The sequence below is a fragment of the Perognathus longimembris genome, chromosome 2 (genome assembly GCF_023159225.1).
Source record: "Perognathus longimembris pacificus isolate PPM17 chromosome 2, ASM2315922v1, whole genome shotgun sequence".
Classification (NCBI taxonomy): domain Eukaryota; kingdom Metazoa; phylum Chordata; class Mammalia; order Rodentia; family Heteromyidae; genus Perognathus; species Perognathus longimembris.
In genome coordinates, this window is record NC_063162.1 from 51,934,064 (window position 1) to 51,957,197 (window position 23,134).

Here is a 23,134-nt window from a genome sequence, read left to right on the forward strand (position 1 = left end):
TCCCTGGGGATCCTTTGGGTCCAATTGGAGGACCCTGCCCTTCTCCCCTCCTCCCCAAGGCCTGGGTCTCTTCACTTCTTACCTTAAGCGACCATCAGCAATGCTTCCTTTGTCCACTTTAGTGACAAATATGCCACAGTCCCCAGGGAAACAAGGCTCATTCACACCCTCTGCCATGTCAAACCCAAGTGCCTTCAGATCAACATCCTCCTGTCAAAACAGCAGCACTTGACAATGAGAAGCTATCTTTCATCTTTACTCATAGAAGCTGCCTTCGGCCTCTCTGGCCACTGCTAAGCATCTCCACGGCTCTGCCTTGTCCCAGCCTCTCTGCCCTGTGCCAGCACTAATGTGAGACACAGGAAACCAACCTGGGCGGCTACAGGGCAAGAATGCATTCCTGTCCCCCAGAGTAACACCAATGAAATGGGGGCACTGCCACAGAGCCATCCTCTCTTCCCCACAAAGTCTTCATGTGGAAGACAGCAGGGAAGTAAATCCACCCAAAGCAGCTTACCGTTTCCCTTTCAAACTCAACCACTTCTGTTTCCCACTCCATCGAATCCGTGTCGATAGCAGAGTCATGGGAGCTGTGGGCCATCAGCTGCCGGAACCGGGCCTCCTTTTCCAGCTGGGATTCCATCTGTTCCCTGTGAACAGAGAAAATGTGGTATGGCCCTGTGGGAAACAAAACACCCCATCAAGTCACAGCTCCAACCAAAGCAGCTATTCATGAACTCTAAGCAAAGCTCCTTCCCTCTGGCATTCCACATCAGCTCCCCAAAATGCCTGGAGGGGCAGGCAAAGGCTGCTTGGATTATCAGTGGATTTTTATAGTTATGGTTTTTGTTTGTTTGTTTGGTTGGTTGGTTTTGGTTTATGTGTGTGTACATACGTGCATATGCCAGTCCTAGGGCTTGAATCTAGGGCCTGGGCATTGTCTCTGAGCTTTTTTGTTCAATGCTACTGTTCTATCGCTTGAGCACACTTCTACTTCTCACCATTTAGTGGTTGAGATAAGAGTCTCATAAACTTTACTGCTTAAGCTGGCTTCAAACTTTAATCCTCAGATCTTAGCCTCCTGAGTAGCTACAACTATAGGTGAAAGCTACCAGGAATGCTCCCTGAATTTATCTAGAATGAAGAATGAAGTGGAAGAAATCCCCTTCCTAAGATTTACTATAAGGCAACTGTACTGGAGTCTGCACAGGACTGGCATGGAGACCCACCGACCTACAAAAAGAACAAGAAACCTAGAAATAGCCCAACAAGCATACAAAAGTGCACAAGTAATCCAAGCCCTCTACTAACCAAGTAGCACTCATCCACAGCAAAAACAAACACCTTATCTCATGTACAAATTAACTCAAAATAGGTCACTGACTGAAACATACGACATAACTATAAAACTGCTAGAAAGAAGCTGGGTGTGGTGGTGCATACTTGTAATTCCAGCCCTCAGGAGGCCAAGGCTGAAGGATTTTGAGTTTGAGACTAGTCTGAGCTACATAGCAAGACCCTATCTCTAAAGACCAAGGGCTCAGTATTCAACGTGTGCTTAACATAGGCAAAGCTCTGGGTTCCATTCTAAGCACTTGCCAAACAAATATAGATATCTCTGAGCTCTACAGCTACATTAAGAAATCCACAGATATAACAGAATCCATTAAGATGTTATAAAAACCAGGCTGGGAGTGGAGGCTTAAGCCCGTAATCCCAGCTACTCAGGAAGCAGGGATCAGAAGGATTATAATCTGAGGTCAGCTCTGAGCAAAAACTTAAGATACTACCTTAAATTGGAGGTGTGGTTTGGGAACTGTGACTCAAGTAGCCTTGACAAAAAAAGCTAAGGGATAGTGCCCATACCTTGAGTTCAAGACCCAGTACTGGCACAAACACACACACACACACACACACACACACCACACACACACACACACACACACACACACACACACGCATGCACACACACATGCACAGGTGGTTTGGGATGTTCAAGTGGTAGAGCATCTGCATAGCAAGTACAAAGCCCTGCGTTCAAATCTCAGTTCTGCCAGAAAGAAAAAAATGTTTTCAATCAATAAATTTTTCCAGGTACCAGTGACTCATGACTGTAATCCTAGCTACTCTGGAGGCTAGGAACTGAGGATCACAGTTTGAAGCCAACCTGGGCAGGCAAATCTGAGAGACTCTTATCTCCAATTAACCAAAAAAGCTGGAAGTGAAGGTGTGACTCATATGGTAGAATGCCAGCCTTGAGCAAAAAAGCCAAATGAATGGTCAAGGCCCTGAGTTCAAGCCCCAATAGAGACATGTGAATGAGTGTGCGTGCACGTGTGCGTGCGCACACACACATCAATTAACTAGATTTCATCATCATCAAAATTTCAAAGTTTAACTTTGAGGAAGATCCAGTTCATCCACGAGCTCTTGGCACACATGTGATCTGCTTGTGTTTCTGTTCAAGAGGACAGATTCCCGGATCTGCATCTTTGCCTGAGCTGGGCTCCAGCTGGTCAGTTTGAGAACACTACTCAGCTCCAAGCCTTATTCTCCTGAGACACGGCGGAAGTCACAGCCCACAGGCCAGCACGCCCACGCTGGGCACTGATGCTGTCTGTCTCACCATGGAGGGCGCCTATGCTTCCACAGGTGGGCCACTCTAGCTCAAGCAAGAAGCCAACCCCATCCCGTGCCTTCCTGGAGGCTCCAGGCTTTTCCTGTAAAGCAAGTCCACCCTTGATTCTACCATATGCCAGATCCAAAGCCTCCTCCCTGGGGGAGAGTCTGTCGCTGTGGCCCTGAACTTCAAATCCGCCTTGGAGTACTGCCGCTCCACCACCTGTGGGTACTATTTAATAGATGAAACTGTTGGTCTAGGGAGTGCTTACAGAATGAGGCAAAGGCAGAGCAGGGAGGAGAGGGGTTAGAGGAAGTGGGGGGGCTGCTGCTCCTGTGTGAAAGATGTCACTCATCTGTGTCCTCTGGTGCCTTATGACCACTGCTAGGGCAGCAACTTGGTCTGTGCCAAGTTTTGTGCCATTTCCCAAGTGCCTCTCATGGGCCCTTCCTTAAACAGAGCAGACTCGCTTTGTAGAGTAAAAGGTGGACGCTACCTGCATGCCTGTCTCAAATGGACTGCCTAGGAGCTGAGACCTTCCTTCCCCTATGCCTTGGTGTGTGGTGCCTGCCCCGCCTTCATAAACTTATCAGGCTTGGTGCCATCTGCTGTAAATTTCTAGTTAACTGACAAGGAAATTGCATGCGGCCCCATCCCACAGACCGGCAGCGAGGTGGAGTGCAGGGACAGGGGGAAAGGGGTGCACACAGGAACAAGCCCGATACACCTGGGGCTGTCTCAGCCTGAAGGAAAGGAGGATGCCATGCTCTAGGCCCATGCCCACCCCAGGCAGGTGCCCACCCGAGCCTACTTGAGCTCCTTAAGCTCCCGGCTGACATCGTTCTTCTGCTTCCGAGTGTCATCCAGGCTGCGTAGGGCCTCGGCCAGCTCACTCACGGCCCGGTCCCGCTCCCGTCTCAGGTTGTCGCACAGAGTCCTGGTAGGGCAGGCAAAGGCAAAGTCACCATGAGGGGTAAGGGTAGCCAACAGCCTGGCAGCCCGTCTCCCTGGTCCCAAGCCCCTGCTGACATCCCCTCACTCCTACACAGAGCACCTGGGAGTCAAAGGGCAAGCCCACCCAGTCCATTCCCACTGCATGCCTGGGAGAGACACGCCGGTCACCAGGTGTCAGACTCCAAGACTGCCACTCATCTTGATGTGCCTGGGGGTGAGGCCCTGCTCTGCACACACTATTCTAACACAGCTCTAGGAGCACAGGGGCCCTCCTCTACAGAGAAGTCCCAGTCCCCTGGTAGGACCCTATGCTCCATCACCCACTTGTCTCAATGGCACACATGCAGGGGTTTCCAAAGCCATCCTCCCACCAAGCTGGAAGGCCCTTCAGCTAGGCCTCAGTCTCACCCATCTCTGTGGCCCAAAGCTCTGGACAGACACAATGGGCTCTAAGGAGGAAACCCCTGGGCCACCTCCACCACCCAGAAAGGGAGTGGGGATGCATGACCTCATTGCACAGGGGGCTGTGTTCTGTCACCCCAGAATCAGATATGCCCACCCTCCCCACACACAGCCCAGGCAGGATCGCTCCCTAGAGGACAAGGAGCTCCATCTGCGTAGCACTGCCACCTCCACTTCTTGACCAGTGCTGGTCTTTCCTCTGCATAGCCACAAGGGGTCTTCCAGAATGCCCCCATAGCCCGCCCACCCATGTCAACAAACACATGACAATCCCCGTTCTGCCCCAGCCCTGAAGCACACCCACACCCCTTTGCTCTCCCCCAAGGACCTCCTGGGCCTCTCTCCTGATTCGCAGCTACAGGACCAGGCCACAGGCACACCGCACTCCTGCCCTGAGCACCCCACCCTCCTCCCTCCCTGGTCGCCACCTGAACAAGCCCCACTCATCCTTCAAATTCTAGCTCAATGCTACAGGGAAACTTCCTTCTGCCCAAGTGCCCCCCACATCCCGCCAGAGGCTCTAGATGCCATGTTCATGCGTGGGGGGGTGGTCTAGGCTGCCCCAGATCCTTCCCAGGGAGAGCTTGCACTGGAGAGCCTCGCCCAAGGTCTCCATGCCCAAGAGATCTAAAGATCCTGGCACACAGGCACCTCTTGAACTTGTGGAGAGAATCCATTTCCCGTGTGTTGCCCTCATCAGAGACCCTCAAAAATAAAGAGGTTGGCTCTGTGTCACTTTACAGAAGCCTCACGGGATACAGCACACATTTGGGACATCCAGGGTGAAGCAACAGGGAAATGGGACACAAAGACAAGAGTCAGGGCTGCAGCCTCAGACGGGGGTGATGCTCGGAGGCCCCTGCATCTTGCCTTGATCCACTGGCAAACAATTTTGACCCTCCCAAGAGACCTCAGTGCATCCTAGGGAGACGTGAACCCATGCCTGCCAGAGGGCACCCGTACCGGATGCTGTCGCGCTCTGCCACAATCTTGTCACGCTCCTGGAAGGCCCAGTCCCGCCGGCACTTGGCCACATCTGCCTCCTGGAGGGCTTCCTTCAGCTCCTGGCACAGAGCCTTGCACTGCTTTCGAAGGACCTCCACCTCCTTGTTGGCTCTCCCAGCATCCATGGTCACCGTTTCTTTGATCTGGGATCAAAGAGCAAGCAGAGGGGGAGGAAACTGAGCCTTCTGCATCATAAGTGCCCACCTACCGGTGAAGGGGTGTGGCTCACACTCTGGAGGGCAGGATGGATGTCCAGGCCAGCATACCCCTTCCTGTACCCAGGCACAAGGTGAGGGCCCAAGGCAGACTCTGCCAGCCCCACATAAGCCTGGAGCAGAACCACAGCCTTGGCTGGGTGGAATGCCTCCTGTGGAATGCTTCGTCCAGGCCCCACCCAGCCACTTAGCAGGTTCAGGTCTTACACAGAGCCCACTGCATCATTCCAAAGAGCTCTTGTGACAGAGCAGTGACTCGAGGCAGGGAAGGGGGCAAGGGCTGGTCAACTCAGCCCCGCCATGTCTGCAATACAGGGACCACACACACTAATTGTCAAAGATCAAGTATACCACCAGTACTTCTACTGGTGAGGTACTGTACCATCTCTTCACAAAGCAGAAATCTCAAGTATTGTGTCTTGCCAGGCTTTTTAATATTTCAAATCAAACACTCAGAATCCCTAGATTGAAGTCCCACAACGCTTATGCCAGTCCTAGATGACATAGGGGCTCAAAGTTAACATACTCTATTGCAAGCAAGCTCCACTCCGGCTCTGCTATCCACATGGGTAAAACCCCTGCCCCAAATGACCAGGCTCAGGAGACATGCAGGCCACAGGAAAACTTAAAAAGGTCTCCAAGGTTCCCACTGAGTGTCCAAGAGGATCAAGGAGACAGTTGAAACCGGGAGTTAGCTTATGATCACATCTCATCTCAAATGCATAGTCACGAAGAGCTGGAGGAAGCTGGACAGAAAGTGTGGACTGACCCCAAAACAGCACCAGGGCAGGGATCTGGCCCTCTCATATTCCAAAATCAGGGCTCATGTTTTCAGTTTGTGTCTCCCTTGCTTTTTATGCAGGGTGGAACATGTGTTTACTGTGCTATTTTCACGCACACACATACACATACACACACACACACTAGTTAGGGAGTTGTTTGTATTAACTCAGTGAAAAAACTTATTACAATAAATGCTAACAGTCACATTTTAAGAATTCATACATGCTGTTTGATAGTATACGGATGTATAGTTGTATGTTCAAACTACTTCTAATACTTGGTTTCCTAAAGGTACTGTCACCTTGCTCTGAGTGACAAATCCCCTTGGGGCTGGAGGTAAAATACAAATAAAGGCCAGCACTAGGGCATTCGGTGGCGCATACTCTACTCATTTCCAAAATGAATTCACCCCGATGCAATGTTTCCTAGAAGCTTTAGCAGGAAGTGAGGAGAGGGAGAAGCTTTCTTAGAAGGGACAGTGGAAGTGAGGAGCTGAGGGGACCCCAAGTGATCTCTTCGATCCCTTAATGATGCCGATGACAGCTTCAAGATCCCCGGTGTGAGGTGACCAAGGCACCATCCTTAGTGGAGAGCCGACTCTACCCGGTGCTTCTCCTGTCCTCCCTTGCTGCCTGCCATACCAGCTCCACCTCCAGAAGCTCTGCCCAGGGCCTCTTCCTGTTCCCACTCTGGGAGCTGGGGAAGAACTAAGACTCTGCCAGATCCCCCACCCCTCAGTGCCACTGTCTACCCCTTCTTTGCCTCAAGCCACTCAAGATAACACAAGAAGTAGAGATGTGATGGGAGGAGGAATGCAGAGAGAGGGCAGGAAAGCAGTTAGAAGCACAAAATCCAGAATCACAAAGCTGCACTGTCAGGGCTGAACAGACTGAAGACGTTCAGTGGTGAGGGAGCTCAACCAGCTGGACAGCTTACAGCTGACTCCTGACCCAAGAGCTGACTCCTCTCCATCCATACCTCCTAGACAAGATGGCCCCGGCCACAGACCGTCCCCTCTGGCTGATGGCAAGTGGTCTTGTGCATGGAGCCAAGGCTATAAGAGGAACTGAGGATTTTAGCTCCAGGAACTGCAGGGGTGGGGTAGGGGGTGGGGGTTCTCCTCTCCTGCCTGCTGACTGAACAATGCCTGGGAAAGATTCCTGCCCGGCAGGTGACTTGATACCTGGCCAGCAGCCCCTGCACAGGTCAGAGCCCAGCTCCAGGCTGAGGGCATGCCCAAGTGCCAGGGGAGTGGTGGCTGCCTTCCGGCGGCAAGGTCTGTACCCCAGCCACACGTCATACTGGAAGTTAGTACCCCAAGGAATTGGGCTAGCCACAGTCCTCAGTGCTCCCCACACTTTCCAGTCTGCACGTGTAACTCTTAAAAGCTCAATAACCCATTGAGAGGGTTTGCTGTACATTCAACATTCCAGGACCTTCACTGTGGCGACTGATTCAGTCATTTCCAAAGTTTTCTTCCCATTACTCTGATTTCTTTATTTAGACCTGTCTCCCAACAAGTAATCATCAATGACCAGGATGAGAAAAAGACTCAAAGATTTATGTAGAACATTTACCAACTTCTAGTACATTACCTTAACTTATTATAAAAAGTTACTTTGCATAGTGATTCAATCAAAACTTTCATCCAAGCCAGGCACTGGTGGCTCACAGCTGTAATCATAGCTACTCAGGAAGATGAGATCTGAGGATCATGGTTCAAAGCCAGCCTGGACAGGAAAGTCTGTGAGACACTTATCTCCAATGAACCACCAGAAAACTTGAAGAGGTGATGTGGCTTAAGTGGTAGAACACTAACCTTGAGTTGAAGAGCTCAGGGACAGCTCCCAGGCTCAGAGTTCAAGGCCCACAACCGACATAAAAAAATTCATCCACACAGAAATAGAGGGACAAAGGGTGAACAAATGCAGCAGTGATACTAGACACTTGTTGAAAATGAACCATACAACTTGTGGGTGAGGATGAGAGGGAAAAACAAGGAGAGAGTAGGTAAGGGAGTGACACTGTCCAAAAAGAAATGTACTCATTATCTGACTGATATAACTGTGACCCCTCTATATATCACCTTTTTAATAATAATAAATTTTTTTATCCAAGTAGAATACTCGGGTGGCATGAACAATGTCCTGAGTTCAACCCCCAGTACCATGAAACCAAACCAAACCAAGTGAAGGGTTACCACAGCGGATGCTCCTCTTCACGTGACTTCCAAGGGTGTGAGAGGACTCAGCCTGTATGTCTGGGATTGCCATTATTTGGTCCATTTCCCAACAGAAATAGTTTCATATCCTAACAGGGTAGTAAGGGAGACACCCACCACTCCTATCTTGTGTGGGCCAATACTCAATGATCATCTACATCACGTCAGTAGACCGTCACATCTACCCTGTGAAGCAGATGCACTATCCTTATCCTTTCCACCTTGCAGACGAGGAAACTGAGGCAGCAGAAGAGAAGAGGGGAAAGAGGGTCCCATGACTATGGAGGCCTTTATTCCTCACACCTCCAGAGACCCCACTGCCTGCACATCGAAGGAACCACTGCCTGTGGGAAGGCCAGCCTGGTCACCCACCAGCCATCAGCACTGCCTCAGGCCCATCACCGAGTGATCTGGCAAAAGCATTCTGTGCACACTGTTCCTGCCCATATACTTGACCTTTAACACTTTGCTTTCTTCCACTTTTGAAAGCTGCATTCTAACTGACCAGCACAGAAATAAAGAATCAAGTGGTAGGGGTAAGCTGGGCACTGGTAGCACACGCCTATAATCCTAACTACTCAGGAGGCTGAGATCTGAGGATCATGGTTCGAAGCCAGCTCAGGCAGGAAAGTGCATGAGACTCTTATCTCCAATTAACTACCAGACAGACAGAAGTGGTGCTGGGGCTCAACGTTGTAGAGTACTAGCCTTGAGCAAAAAGAGCTCTGGAACTGTGCCAAGGCTCTGAGTTCAAGCCCCATGACTGACTCCCCCCTCCCTCCCAAAAAAAGCAGCAGGAGTAAAGAACTATTAATCAAGTCTACAAACTCTAATCAGAGCCTCACCACTGGCAGTCAGGACAGACGGAAGTGTCCATGGCTGTCCATGCCCAGCTGGGCATTCATGGAAATACATGGACATACATGGAAGGGAACATCAGCAAGGAGGTGGGAGTAAGCAGGGAGAAAGAAAACAGTCCATACATACTCATCACTTAGGGTAGGAGCAAAACGGCCCAGTCCCAATGCTACTGAATGACCCAGCTCCCAGAGCCCCTGGGGCAAGGCTGTAGGAGAAAGGCCTCCAGGTCAGCCCAGCAGCACAGCTTCCCCAGAAAGAGCCTGAGCACCCCTTCCCAGAGCAGAGGTGCACAGCTGGGGGAAAGGTCCCTGAGGGGGCACTTCTCTGCTTTTTTGAACCCAGGGCCTTGTGTATGCCCAACAAATGCTCTATCGCTGAGCTACAACCCCAGGCTCCCAAGAATGGCTCTTCAGATCCTGCAAGGACAGTGGATCTATGGTTCTGAGAACTTGGGTCTTCACAACGAGGGAGTCTGAGGTATCACTGCCTCGCAGCACAGACAATCCATGACTACGTTAAGTGTGGGTTTGGCTAGGACCACATCTGGGCATGCCATGTAGGACCACAGCTAGACCTCCCTCCCACCTCTCCCCAGAAGCCCAACTAGGGCTGCACCCTGGGCCTGAGCTGGCACTGGACCTACAAGGAGAACCCTCCCACTCCTATCAGGCCGTCTCCCCTGCCCCATGCCCTCTGCAGCTGCCTCCCCTGCTGAACAGCCACCTACCTGCCGCAGGGCCTCCATCTCCTCACTGGCTGCCTTCTTCTCAGATGTGCTGCTCTTAAGCTTGGACTCAGCCAGCTCCACCTCAGTCTGCAGCTTGTCCAGCTCAGAGATGACCTGGTCACGCTCGCTCATGATGAGCTTGTACTCGCTGTACACAGCATCTCGCTCCTCTTTGTACTTCTCCGATTCCTTGGCCGTCTTCACCTGTGTGGTCCTCAGCTCCGTCAGCTCTGACTGCAGCAGCTCCATCTCCCACTGCAGGTCCTTGTTCTGGGCTGTAGCCTTATTTAGCTCATGGTGGATTGCCTCGAACCTGGAGGAGGAAAGCAGCCAGGACATGGGAGGGAGGGAGATGCAGGCAGCTGTTGGCCTGCACTGCTACCTCCTGCCAGCTCCACTGTGCTGGACAGTCAAGCATGAAGTTTCGGGTGAGGTCATTCTCTGTACCCCCAAGGGAGAGCGGTCACGGAGTACTAGTGCCCTGGGCTTGGAATTTTTCTCAGCCTTTTACAAACGCCAGAAGTTGAATTGAGGACTGCATGCCCTCTGCTCTACTAGAAAAAACAGTGCATTTCTCCCACAGTCAAGCTACATTATTTTGGGGCAGGGAAAAAAAAAAAAAACAAGACAAAACAAAAGCAATGCCAAAATCACAGGATAGGGATAAAAGTGGCCTTAATGATGATTTGTTCTGAGCACCTCGTTTCACAGATAGGGAGGACATGGCCTTGCAACATGGGCTTCGGGCCAAGGTCCTGAGGTTATTAGCTCAGTTGTTCCAGGCCAGGAGGCCTTATACACAAGTAGTTGGCCATTCTAGTCCACTATTTCCCCAAAGTGTGCCTGACCACACCAATTCTGATGGGACTCCATCACATACCAAAAACAGCTATGTTCCTGATTGAAAGAGAGAGGCATGAGTACAAGGTGGGTGCAGGTGGCTCATACCTATAAGCCTAGCTAACAGGAAGCTGAGATCTAAGAATTTCGATTGGAAACCAGCACAATCAGAAAACCCTGCCAATTAAACAGCAAAAAAAAGCTGGACTTGAGGCATGGATCAAGTGGTAGAGCACTCGCTATGAGTTAAAAAGCAGAGCAAAACAAAAGGCCTTGAGTTCAAGCCCTGGTACCAGCACAATAAAAGACAGAGAGAAAGAAAGAAGACAGGAAGGAGAGAGAGAGAAAGAAAGAAGGGAGGGAGAGAGGGAGGGAGGGAGGGAGGGAGGAAGGAAGGAAGGAAGGAAGGAAGGAAGGAAGGAAGGAAGGAAGGAAGGAAGGAAGGAAGGAAGGATAAAAGAAAGAAAAGAGGAAGGGAGGGAGGGAGGGAGGGAGGGAGGGAGGGAGGGAGGGAGGGAGGGAGGGAGGGAGGGAGGGAGGGAGGGAAAAAGCAAAAGAACCGAGCTGCTGCTTCTCTGAGCCATGGCTGGGAGCACTAGAGCTAATGGCAGGTTCACAAAGGCAGGACCCCATGGCTCTCAGGCCACTCCTTTGAGCATGGGCAGCCAGCTCTGCCCTCGGCCCCTACCTTCTCAGTGACAGGGCGCACTGGTGCTGGAGCTGAATGGCCGTGTCCCTCTGCTGGGTCAGCATCTCTGTCTGCTTCAGCAGGCGCTGGTTCTCCTCCCCCAGCTGCTCCAGGCGGCTCAGGTCGGAGTTGTGGATGGCGACCTTCTCACTGTACCGCTTCCGCAGGGCGTCGTAGTCCTTCTTGACTACCTCCAGCTTGTCCATGGCCGTGTCGTACAGCTTGTTCAGGATCTCTGATGACCCGTTGTGCTTTAGTACCTGGGGTCAGGGGAAATCCTGTTTACCGAGGGGCGGGGCCAACCTCGCCCTCTGCTTCTTGGTCTGCGGGTGCTGGTGGTGAGCAGGCAAAGGGTCACTCTTGGGCCCTAAGGGGTCATCAAGTCTGACCTATGCCCTGCCGTCACACTGGGCTGGTTTGTACACAGTCATCCTTTCTTAGATACATATTATTATACAGAGAATCCCCACTGCCACAAAGCAAACAGGCCAACAGTGTTCTGCAAAGGAAAGCTCAGGTGGCAGGCCTGGTACTTCACCTCTGTCCTTTGCAAGGCCTGCTGGAGGAGCCTGACAGCGAATGGCTCTCTATGCTGATGCAAGTATTGGCCTAAGTGATGAGCCTTGCCCACAGCACCTAGTCTGTACAATAGGACTGCGCTGAACACCAGCCTTCTTCTATGAGCTCTACCTGCTGGTACCTATGTGACCAGCCCTGGGTAGAAGCTCAGGCCCCCATGTTCCCCAGGCCTCCCCAGGGGCTGGGATGTCCTGTGCTATCACACTGTGTGCTGGGACTCCAGTGGGACAAGGGCAAGGACCCGCAGAGCTAGCACTCAGCTTCCTCTGAACTCTGTCCCTCCTGACATCCCCTCCCCTTTGTTGACTCTGCTTTATGTCCTGCGGTTATAAACCTTAACCACACAGGCTTCCGTGTCCTCCTAGCAAATCACAGGACCCCTCAAATGGTCCAGTGTTGTTCCAGGTGCTGGTGAAGATGGGTGGGACAGAAAGAGAGCAGAGGGCACCATATGGGCCCCATAGCCTCATCGGAGGATATGGACACACAGAGAGACAGACCAAGCCCAGGAACTTCAGAGCAAACATTTTAAGAAATAAACAGAATGAGATACCGTGCAGGAGAGACTCCTGAGCAGTGGAGTGGAGGGCCGCACAGGAGATGAAACCTGGGAGGTTCCCTGAGTGTGGACACACTCAAAGCAGAGCCCTGAGCACTGAGGGCAGTGGGGAGGGCAGGAGGCCTCGGACACACACACGCGCGCGTGCGCTGAGTACTTGGGAACAGCAAGAAGAGTTAGGGCAGAGTAGCTGCCATTGGTGGCTGGTGTCCAAAGGTAAGTAGGTTCAAGCAGAGGCAGGGAGAAGGGGGCACAGCCTCAAGACTCACAGGGAAGGTGCAATCTAAGTGAGGTGGAAAAACATCCAGGAGTATCTCTCTACATGAAGGTGAACTTGGAGTGGTGCTGTTCAAGCTGGGGGTGGGAGGACAAGATAGGTGAAGCACCTGCCTGGGGACCCACCGGCTTTCCGAGCACCCAGGGGGACCTGAGCACTCAGTGAGTCACTGCTTCTGTGGTTTCAGTTTCCTTATTTCTCAAATGACAGGACAGAACCGGAAAGGCTGGCTTAGGCCCGGCAGCTCCATCGGCCCAGCCACCACCTGGCTCACTGCGTGGGCCCTGACTTATCACAAGATCGCTTGGGACTGTGGAATAGTCCCTCTGGAGGGAGAGCTAGCCACACAAACACCACACAAACAGCACCCGAGTGAGAAAAAGAACCGCAGAAGCAGAGATATAAACTCCTTCCCTGGAGACTCAGGATTAGGCATGAAACACAGACTTCCGAGGAGCCAGGCCATCTTAGACAGCAGGCTCCACCCACCTGTCGTTCCCCTTTCCCTCTCTCTTTTCTTCCCCCTCCCCCTCCCCCTCCCCCTCCCCCTCCCCCTCCCCTTCCTCCTCCTCTCTGTGATGGTATAGGAACTTGACCTCAGATCAAGCCTGTTGCTCTATCACTTGAGCCACAGCTTCACACTACTTTTTGGTGGTTAATTGGAGATGAGCCTCACAGAGTGGTACTGGGCTTTGAACCTTGATCCTCAGATCTCAGCCTCCCGAATGGCTAGGTTTACAGGTATGAGCCACTGGTACCCAGCACTCTTTTCCTTGTTAATAAAAGGAAATGTTAGAAGAACACCAAAGACAGAAATCACTGTAAAAAGCTATAGAGGTAGGTTCCTTGGGCACTTCGACCTTAATTATTTCATACAAATGCTTCATGATAGAAATGAAATCGATACTCAGATGCAGCAGGAAGGCCCAGGAGCTGAGCCCTGCACTGTCATTTAAAAGCTTCCTTTAAAATTTAAAAAATAAAAACTATACATTAGTCCTAACTTCTCAGGGACTGTGCAAGCCCCCAGTGCACCCTTCTTACCTGAGCAGCCTCTCTTCTCATCTCAGCCAAGAGCTGGCCAATGCATTGAGTGCAAGCGCTGGCCAACGCATTATGTCAATCTCCTAGTGACTTAATGGCACATGAGCCTTTGACATTCAGTCCGGTGGGTGCCAGAAGCATTTCACCGAATGTACATAGCACCCTTTTATCTCTGACCCAGGGATATGGACTCTGTCGCCACTGTTTTGGTAACAGAAATAACCCAGCCACACACAAGGCTGTCCTTCAATTCTCCCACATATAACAATTTCTTTGCCTATCTAAAGGAGGCAGGGGGCCAGACCTTGGGAAATGGATTTTCACTCACATTTAGGAGGCACACCAAATTGCTCCCCAAGTGGCTACGCTAACGGCTGCCATTGGAATTCTGAGTGACTGCTACCAACACAACCTCCGAGAACATCGCACATTCACTTATTTTTTCAATTTTTATTTATGGAAAACCATAATATGTTTTGCCTTTCATGTCACTCTAAGCATCTTTGAGCACACAGTTTTATGTATGTGCACAAAATTGTGCAAGTAATCACCACAACATTCTCCCTCTTGCAAAACTGAACTAGCTAGTGTTAGGTCCTCTCCCTGAGGGCTACATGCAGATGCCCCCACCTCATTAAGTCTCCACCCAGTTACCTGGGTAACCTGCAGACCTGGAGGCAGTTACCTCCCCTTTCCCTGAGGTCACCTCCTAATCCACCTGGCCACACCCCTTGCCCCTGCCCTAAATAAAGCAGGGCTGGGTGGGGGTCTCTCTCTCTCTCTCTCCCTTCTCTCTGGCCATGGATCATCTTGGCCACAGGCCAGCAGTTCGGTAATAAATGTTCTCTCCTGCCTGAATACCGCGTGGCGTTCTCCTTTACCGGCTACCTACTTTAAAAACCTAACATATAGTACCCATTAAACAACTCTGCATTTCCCTCTCCCCAGCCCCCACAGCTAATCTATTGTATTTCTAGAAGGAGAATCAAATGGTATGCATCTTTTTTAGCATAATATCCTCAAGATCACTTACATCACTGACTGCTAAAAAGCCCTGGCAACTTTCTCTTCATGCTTGTGGAATGTATGTTTTATGAAATGTATATTCCTATCCCTTGCCTTCTCTTCTTTCCCTCTCTCTCCTTCAATCTGTAGTTGGCTGTTTTTGCGGTGCTGGGATTGACCTGGGCCTTGTGCATGCTTGGCAAACACTGCCCATTGAGCTATACTCCTACCCCTTCAAGAGTTACTTTTAAACTATAGGAACTAACCCTTCCCAAGTTATACTCATTACATATATCCTCTCCTAATGCATGGCTTCTTAATTTGCTGTAGTGTCCTCTATTATGCTAAAGGTTCACATTTTAATATAGAGGGGAAAGTCTATCAATGACTTCCTTTGTGATTTGTGCTTTGGTTGTTTTAAGAAATTCTCTTCTCCCTATCTAGAGGTCATAAAGATATTCTCCTACTGTTACTTCTACAAGTATTTGAGTTTTATTTGTTCCATTTAAATATTTAAATGACTTCTGTGCATGGTATAAAGTAGAAATACATTATTCCTTTTCATAAGCCAGCTGACATATGAGAAGGGGTTTGAGGATACAGAACGAAACCTCTGTGGTCACTGTCTACTGTCCAGCAAGGTGGAGGCCTTGGGTGTGAGTGGACAGCCAGAGGCTCTCCCACAGTGGCTCTGTTCTCCAGGCTTTGTTAAGAAACAAACTCATTTTCAAGGCGGCCTTGATGAAGGAAGCAGAGGCCTGGCTTAGGAGCAGCTCAGCAGAGGCCACCATTGCCAACCCACAATAAAACCTGGAGTGCTCTGACCTTGAAGAGCTTAGATCCAGGGCCACATGATAATCCAGGAGAAATTCAGGGCCGATGCACCACAAATTCCTGAGAGACAGGACAGGGAAAATTCCAGAAGCAACCCTGGATCCTTTCTGATGCTCTCAACCCAGCTCTGATAATGTGGTGGGATCTTGGATTCAGAAGAGATAAGAGAGACAGAGACAGAGATCAAGCCCTGCTCTGTTTCCATCATAATTACTACCCTGGCTCAGCCCCTTCTACAGGTAAAAACCCTGCAAGGAGGTATTGCTTACTGGGAACCAAATGCCACCTTCCCAAGCCCTGCCCTCTGGCCCCCACACCCTGCCCTCTGGCCCCCACACCAGCCACAGAGGCTTGAAGGGTCATTCTCCAACAACAAGACAGCATGCAGGCATCACAACAGGCACAGAGGCCTCGAGGTCCTCTCTTACAAGAGGGCTTTGAGGGGCTAGGGATATGGCCTAGTGGCAAGAGTGCTTGCCTTGTATACATGAGGCCCTGGGTTCAATTCCCCAGCACCACATATACAGAAAGCGGCCAGAAGTGGCGCTGTGGCTCAAGTGGCAGAGTGCTAGCCTTGAGCAAAAAGAAGCCAGGGACAGTGCTCAGGCCCTGAGTTCAAGGCCCAGGACTGGCCAAAAAAATTAAATTAAATTAAAAAAAGAGGGCTTTGGGGCTGGGGATATCGCCTAGTGGCAAGAGTGCCTGCCTCGGATACACGAGGCCCTAGGTTCGATTCCCCAGCACCACATATACAGAAAACGGCCAGAAGCGGCGCTGTGGCTCAAGTGGCAGAGTGCTAGCCTTGAGCAAAAAGAAGCCAGGGACAGTGCTCAGGCCCTGAGTCCAAGGCCCAGGACTGGCCAAAAAAAAAAAAAAAGAGGGCTTTGAATATAGTCTGTACTATGTCACTGACAGCCTCGGGAAAAACATGGGGAAACTGTGGCCACATGAATGCCAAAGAATGATCCTATCTGCTTTTCCTTTTCAGCAATAGAAAACTATGTTCTCAGTAGAGTCCCTCATGCACGTGTACACACAAACTCGCAGAGTTACATTCAAATTCCTAGCTAAGGGTAATGGAACGCAGAATATTTAGGATACCTTGGAAAAGAAAGTTGACTTTTATAAGTTACAAGAGAAAAAAGGTAAATTTTAAAGACTGAGGAAAGAGGAAAAGCTCTTAGGGCTTTGTAAGTTTCCAAAGTAACTGGTGTAACTTACCTAAAAGAAAATGTACACTGCCTTAGACATTAAGTTTTACCTATAAGAATAAAACTTTAGACTATATGTACAAAAAAATAAAGTGGCTGATACCTGTATCCTTGCTACTCAGGGGCTGTGAGACTCATATCTCCAATTAACCACCTAAAAGCTGTACACAGAGCTGTGGTTCAAGTGGTAGTGTACTAGTCTTAAGCAAAAAAACTAAGGGACAGAGCTCAAGCCTCAGTACCAGCACAAAATAGTGACAAACAGGCACAGAGACAGACAGAGAGACAAGTATAAGAACATATTGTGGGATGCTGGTGGTTCATGTCTGTAATCCTAGCTACTTTGGTTCAAAGTGATAGAGTGCTAGCATTGAACAATAAGAGCTCAGGGACAGTGCCTAAGCCCTGAGTTTAAGCCCCACGACCAACTGCAACAAAGAAGATATGTGTGTCTACTAAACATTGCTTATAATAAAGAGTGCTAGCAATCAAAATACCCTCACACATTGAGTGGTGTTTATATATTACTGACAACAAAACCATGAAATTCTTGTTAGATATTTGAATTAACAGAAAATGCAAGGAGAGCCATGATATATTGTAGATTTTAAAAAATAAAGAACTTTTAAAAGGCAAGTTCCAGGAAATAAAACAGAACTTTGTTTATATTAATCATGACACAAGAAGTCTGCATGGATATATGCCCCATGGCTTCCACAGAGGCTGTTGGTCACTTCTACTAATTAAGATTGAGCTATGGTGGGGGTCAGTAACTCCATTACTGCTAAAAGATTTGGCTTCTGTTTTTTTTTCCCCTTTTGCAACCAAAGATAATAAATAATAAAGAAAGTATAGTAAAAAAAAAAAAAAAACAACATCTGCTTTGCTTCCCCAACTAAGATCTATCAGTCTCTACCCAGGACACCAGAGGAATACAAGATGGTGTACTGTGACCTACAAACAAGACAGTACTAGGGCTGGGCTGTGGCCCTCAGCTTTTGTGTCCCTCATACAAATACACAAAGGACAAAGCACCTGTCTGCTGCTCTCAAGTGGCAGAGGGATCCAGGCCCAAGCCCAGATCTACCCTCCCTCCCAGAACAGCCTCATTTCCTGAGATAAACCATGCAGAGGACTAAGAGGCCCCACAAATCCTTCCAGCAAACACACAAGTCAAACAAGTAAGTACCATTTACCCTGCAAGGGCCTCTTCAAGTTTACAAGGCGTGGGAGGAACTAGGCAACCAAACCAGCCTTGTCCAGCCAGATAGTCCTCTGCCCTCAGGCCCAAAGGGGAACATGTCCCGGGAGAGCTGTGGGCAACCCATCACCTGAGTATCTCATAGGAAAGCACCTACTCCAGACCTGGTGAGAGGACAGCCGGAGGAGCAGGGAGCCTGACAGCTCACAGACCCCACCTAGCTCTCCCTGGTCTCCTCTCCTACTAGGGTCCCTGTGAGGTCTCAGTAAAGAGAATGGGTCTAGAAGAACTAAGCTGGTGAACCACAATAACCAAGACTGATCTGAATCCCACCCACGTAACTCCCAACATCAAGGGCCAAAGCCACAGAAAAAGAAAGGGGATTGGGACTGGGATTGTGGCTTAGCCGTAGAGTGTTTGCCTAGCATGTATGAAGCCTTGGTTCGATTCCTCAGTGCCACATAAACAGAAAAGGCCAGAAGTGGCACTGTGGCTCAAGTGGTAGAGCCTTGAGCACAGAGAGGCTCGATGTCAGAGCCCAAGCCCTGAGTTCAAGACCCAGGACTGGCAAAAAAAAGCGGGGGGGGGGAACAATGTGGGGAGAAAGAGGAAAAAACTTCCCACATCCTTTAGGAGAGGGGCACAAACAGGAAAGGGAAAGAGAAAGGGAATAGTCACAGTCTCAATGCTTGAATGTTTCAAAAAGCCATGTTTGCCTTCAGAAAGCCAGAGAACTGGAGACAGAGACTAAACCTGAGAAATTTTTGTTTTTCCTAAGAAGCTGAAATTTTAAATCTTTCCTTTTTTTTCTGTCTCTTGAGTTATGAGTTACATACCACACAATGTGCAGTATGTAACTTTTAAAGCATGCAATTTGGGGAGTTATGGTGTATGTACAAGGATTTGAATCCACAAGTTTGTGCAACACTACCACTATCTAATTCCAGAACATTCTTGTGACACTGTTTTTCTCAGGAGTGTTTCCATTTTACATCACCACAAGCAATGTATGAGGGTTCTATAAAGAAACCTACCCCATTGCAGTCACTGCCCCTCCTCCAACCCAAGAGCATCACAAATGGTGGACATCCCTGTTCTAAGCCCTTCAGATACCCAGAAGCATAACACATGCTACTTTGGGACCAGTTTCTTCCATTTGCTGCAGTAGTTTGGATCTAGAACATTTACCAGAGGCCCATGTGCTAAAGACTTGGTTCTCAGCCTGGGGCACCACGGCAAGGTAGTAAACCCCGGTCCTCTATCTCTCTCTTCTCCTCAGCTGCCATGAGGTGAGCAAGTTTCTTCTGCCAAGTTCTCCCACAGGGATGTGCCCAGCACAGGCCCAGCACCAAGGAGCCCCCAAAATCATGGACTGAACACTAAACAGGAGCCAAAACACATCTTCCCTCCTCATCAGCTGAAGATGTCAGGCATTTGTTACCCTGGTGGAAGGCAAAGGCATCTGCCATGTTTTTATGCTGTGTCACATCCACTGAAGGAGAACACCTAATCATTCACCAGGCAGCTAGTGCTGGTGGTTCAGCCTGTAAATCCTAACTACCTAGGAGAGTGAGATCTGAGGACTGAGGGTTAAAGTCAGCCCCGAGCAGGAAAATCTGACTCCTACCTCTAATCAACTACCAAAAAGCAGCAATGGAGCGATAGTTCAAGTGGTAGAGTGGTAGCCTTGAGTGCCAAAGCTAAGGGACAACACCTAGACCCTTAGTTCAACATCCTGTACCAGTATGTATGTATATGCACGCATGCATGAGCTCACCACACACACACACACACACACACACGCACACACACATACACACACACACAGATGCAAAGATTAAACCAAGCCATGAGTTTCAGACAAATCTAAGCTATGGGAGACCCCACAAAGCAGCCTGTCTGTGGCCTTCAGAAGCATCAAGGCGATGAATGTCAAAGAAGGCCTAAGGAACTCTTCCTAACCAAAGGAGACCAAAGGAGACATGATAGCTCTATGCCAAGCTTCACTCTCAACTACAGAAGATACTCCTGAGACTGGCAAGGCTCTGTGGGATAACATGAGCAGATGGGGGTGGCACTTAATGTTTGCATTTCTATTGTATCTAAGCGCCCTTGTTTCTAAAAAATACATAGACACTTGAGGGTGTGATGAGGCATAAAGCTGGCAAATTAGTCTTGAAGGGTATTTTCAGGAATAAGACTTACATACTTTGTGTAAGTTTTTCAGTTATAAAAAGTTTTTCAAAGCCAGTTATCAGTGGCTCATGCCTATAATCCTAGCTACTCAGGAGGCTCAGAACTAAGGATGGCAGTTCAAAGCCAGCCTGGATAGAGAAGTGCGTGAGACTCTTATCTCCCACTTAACCACAAAAAGCCAAAAGTGGAGCTGTGGCTCAAAGTGGTAGAATGCTAGCCTTGAGAGATAAAGCTCAGGGATAGCGCTCAGAGCCTGAATTTAAGGACTAGGGACACACACACACACATTTTTCAGTTGGGCACCAGTGGCTCACACCTATAATCCTAGAAATTCAGATTTGAGGACCATGGGGGCTGGGGATATGGCCTAGTGGCAAGAGTGCTTGCCTCCTATACATGAGGCCCTGGGTTCAATTCCCCAGCACCACATATACAGAAAATGGCCAGAAGTGGCGCTGTGGCTCAAGTGGCAGAGTGCTAGCCTTGAGCAAGAAGAAGCCAGGGACAGTGCTCAGGCCCTGAGTCCAAGCCCCAGGACTGGCAAAAAACAAAAACAAAAACAAAAACAGATTTGAGGACCATGGTTTGAAGCCATTCCAGGCAGAGAAGTCCAGGAGACTCTTATCTCTAGTTAAGTACCAAAGAAAGCCAGAAGTGGAGCTATGGCCTAAATGGTGAAGTGCTATCCCTGAGCCAAAAAACAAATCTTAGAAGAGTGCCCAGACCCTGAGTTCAAGTCCCAGGATTGGCACCAAAAAATTATTTTTCAATTTAAGTGAAAAGAAGGCAATGAGGATAATGCTACGCTGACACGTCAGCTTTAAGAGTACCCCAAGGCTCTGCTTTTGCTCAGGGACCAAAAATGTTCTGCTGGAGCCTATGTTTTGAATATATAGTCAGTCAGACTATGCCTCAGCACTAGGGAGAACTCTGTCTCTCCCAGCATCCACAGACATAGGGACTGTCATGAGCCACTCCCACAACCTTCTGCAGCCAAAACAGTTCAGACTGGAGCTACAAAAAGAAGAACGTGCCCAGTGTCACACACGGGAGCCAGTGCTCCAGCAGACTACCACTCATACTTCTGTCCAGGTGAAGATGCTACTTTGGGACCAGGAATCATCAAGAGCCACAGGCCACACCCACTCCCCAAACAGTAACAGAGTATCACTCCCGTTCACATGGGCACAGGACTCTAATATTTCCAAGTTCTTTTCCCCCTTCATTTTTTTAAGATTATCTTTAATTAGTTATACAAAGGAGTCTCAATTCAACAAGGTTATGAGTACAATGCATCTTGATCAATGTTAACCCAGCATCATACTCCATCCCCCCTTTCACCACCCTCAAGTCACGTGGTTCCATTTGTACATAGGCACCCAGACTATAATGACTGCATTCACCTGCCCTTCCTCTCTCCATTTCCCTTCTCTCCTTTTTTTTTCTTATTTATTGTCAAAGTGATGTACTGAGAGGCTACAGTTTCATACATTAGGCCTTGGGTACATTTCTTTCTTTTTTTTTTTTTTTTTTCCAGTCCTGGGGCTTGGACTCAGGGCCTGAGCACTGTCCCTGGCTTCCTTTTGCTCAAGGCTAGCACTCTGCCACTTGAGCCACAGCGCCACTTCTGGCCATTTTCTGTATATGTGGTGCTGGGGAATTGAACCCAGGGCCTCATGTATAGGAGGCAAGCACTCTTGCCACCAGGCCATATCCCCAGCCCCCCTTGGGTACATTTCTTGTACTGTTTGTTACCTCCTCCCTCATTCCCCCTCCCCCCTCCCCCTTTCCCTCTCCCTCCCATGAGTTGTTCAGTTGGTTTACACCAAATGGTTTTGCAATTCCCTTCTCTTTAATCTCACATGATCCATACAGAGGAGTGAGGTCTAGGTGCTTCACCGTAGCCTCAGTTAACCCCTCTGCTACTCTCCACATAGTATACCACCTCTGACCCCCTCCCGGAAGCCCCTGTGATACTCATGATGATGTGTAATGTGTGTGAAGATGTGACTAACCTGGTCTCCTGTCACTGACTGCGACCTCCAGGAGAAAAAGGGCTGAGCCCTCGCTCCCCAATACCCCTGTGTCATTCATGAGGCAGGCATCTAAAAATACTTGCTTAAAGGATTATGTGGGCAGCCCTGACTACCCAGCCCTACCTGCTGCTGCTGGGCCCGGAGATCACCAATCTCCTTCTGGTCCTCCTCGTGAAGCCGCTTCATGTCTTCCCAGGACTGCTGCAGCAGGTTCCGTTCCCGCAGTAGCTGCCCGTTTTCCCGCCTCAGCATATCCACATCGTCCTTCAGCTGAGTCTGGTCACTCAGGAGCCGGCTGTGGAGTGTGCTGAAAGCCCCCCACAAATACACTGTCAGCACAGCTGGCCTCACACCCCCACCTCCACCCTGAGGCCTCACCAACCCCTCAGGCCCAACATCACCAATGAAGACCCAGACAAGAATCCACAGTGGCCAGGCCAGCAGGACTCAGAAGCAGACCAAAACCAGCGAAAGGCCAACCTCCAAAGACTCAAGCTGCTTTTCTTTTCTTTTTTTTTTTTGGCCAGTCCTGGGCCTTGGACTCAGGGCCTGAGCACTGTCCCTGGCTTCCTTTTGCTCAAGGCTAGCACTCTGCCACTTGAGCCACAGCGCCACTTCTGGCCGTTTTCTGTATATGTGGTGCTGGGGAATCGAACCCAGGGCCTCATGTATATGAGGCAAGCTCTCTTGCCACTAGGCCATATCCCCAGCCCTCAAGCTGCTTTTCTATTTGGTGATGTCTGGGGTTTGGACTCAGAGCTTCATGCTTGTCAGTTAAGCATTGTATTGCTGAACCTCGCCATCGGCCCATTTTTG

General features: G+C 49.6%; 1 protein-coding gene across 4 annotated transcripts in view; it reads right to left on the reverse strand.

Annotated features, from left to right (window-relative positions):
- Positions 1–23,134, reverse strand: part of Dlg5 (discs large MAGUK scaffold protein 5) — a 104,724-nt gene that overhangs the window by 26,230 nt on the left and 55,360 nt on the right. For all 4 annotated transcript variants that reach the window (XM_048339124.1, XM_048339127.1, XM_048339126.1 and 1 more), the window contains exons 5-11: positions 22,442–22,625; positions 11,377–11,636; positions 9,849–10,161; positions 5,000–5,184; positions 3,432–3,557; positions 518–650; positions 83–210 (exon numbers count right to left, since the gene is read on the reverse strand). In XM_048339124.1, coding sequence (XP_048195081.1) covers positions 83–210; positions 518–650; positions 3,432–3,557; positions 5,000–5,184; positions 9,849–10,161; positions 11,377–11,636; positions 22,442–22,625 — 1,329 coding nt within the window. The remainder of the gene's footprint in view (positions 1–82; positions 211–517; positions 651–3,431; positions 3,558–4,999; positions 5,185–9,848; positions 10,162–11,376; positions 11,637–22,441; positions 22,626–23,134) is intronic.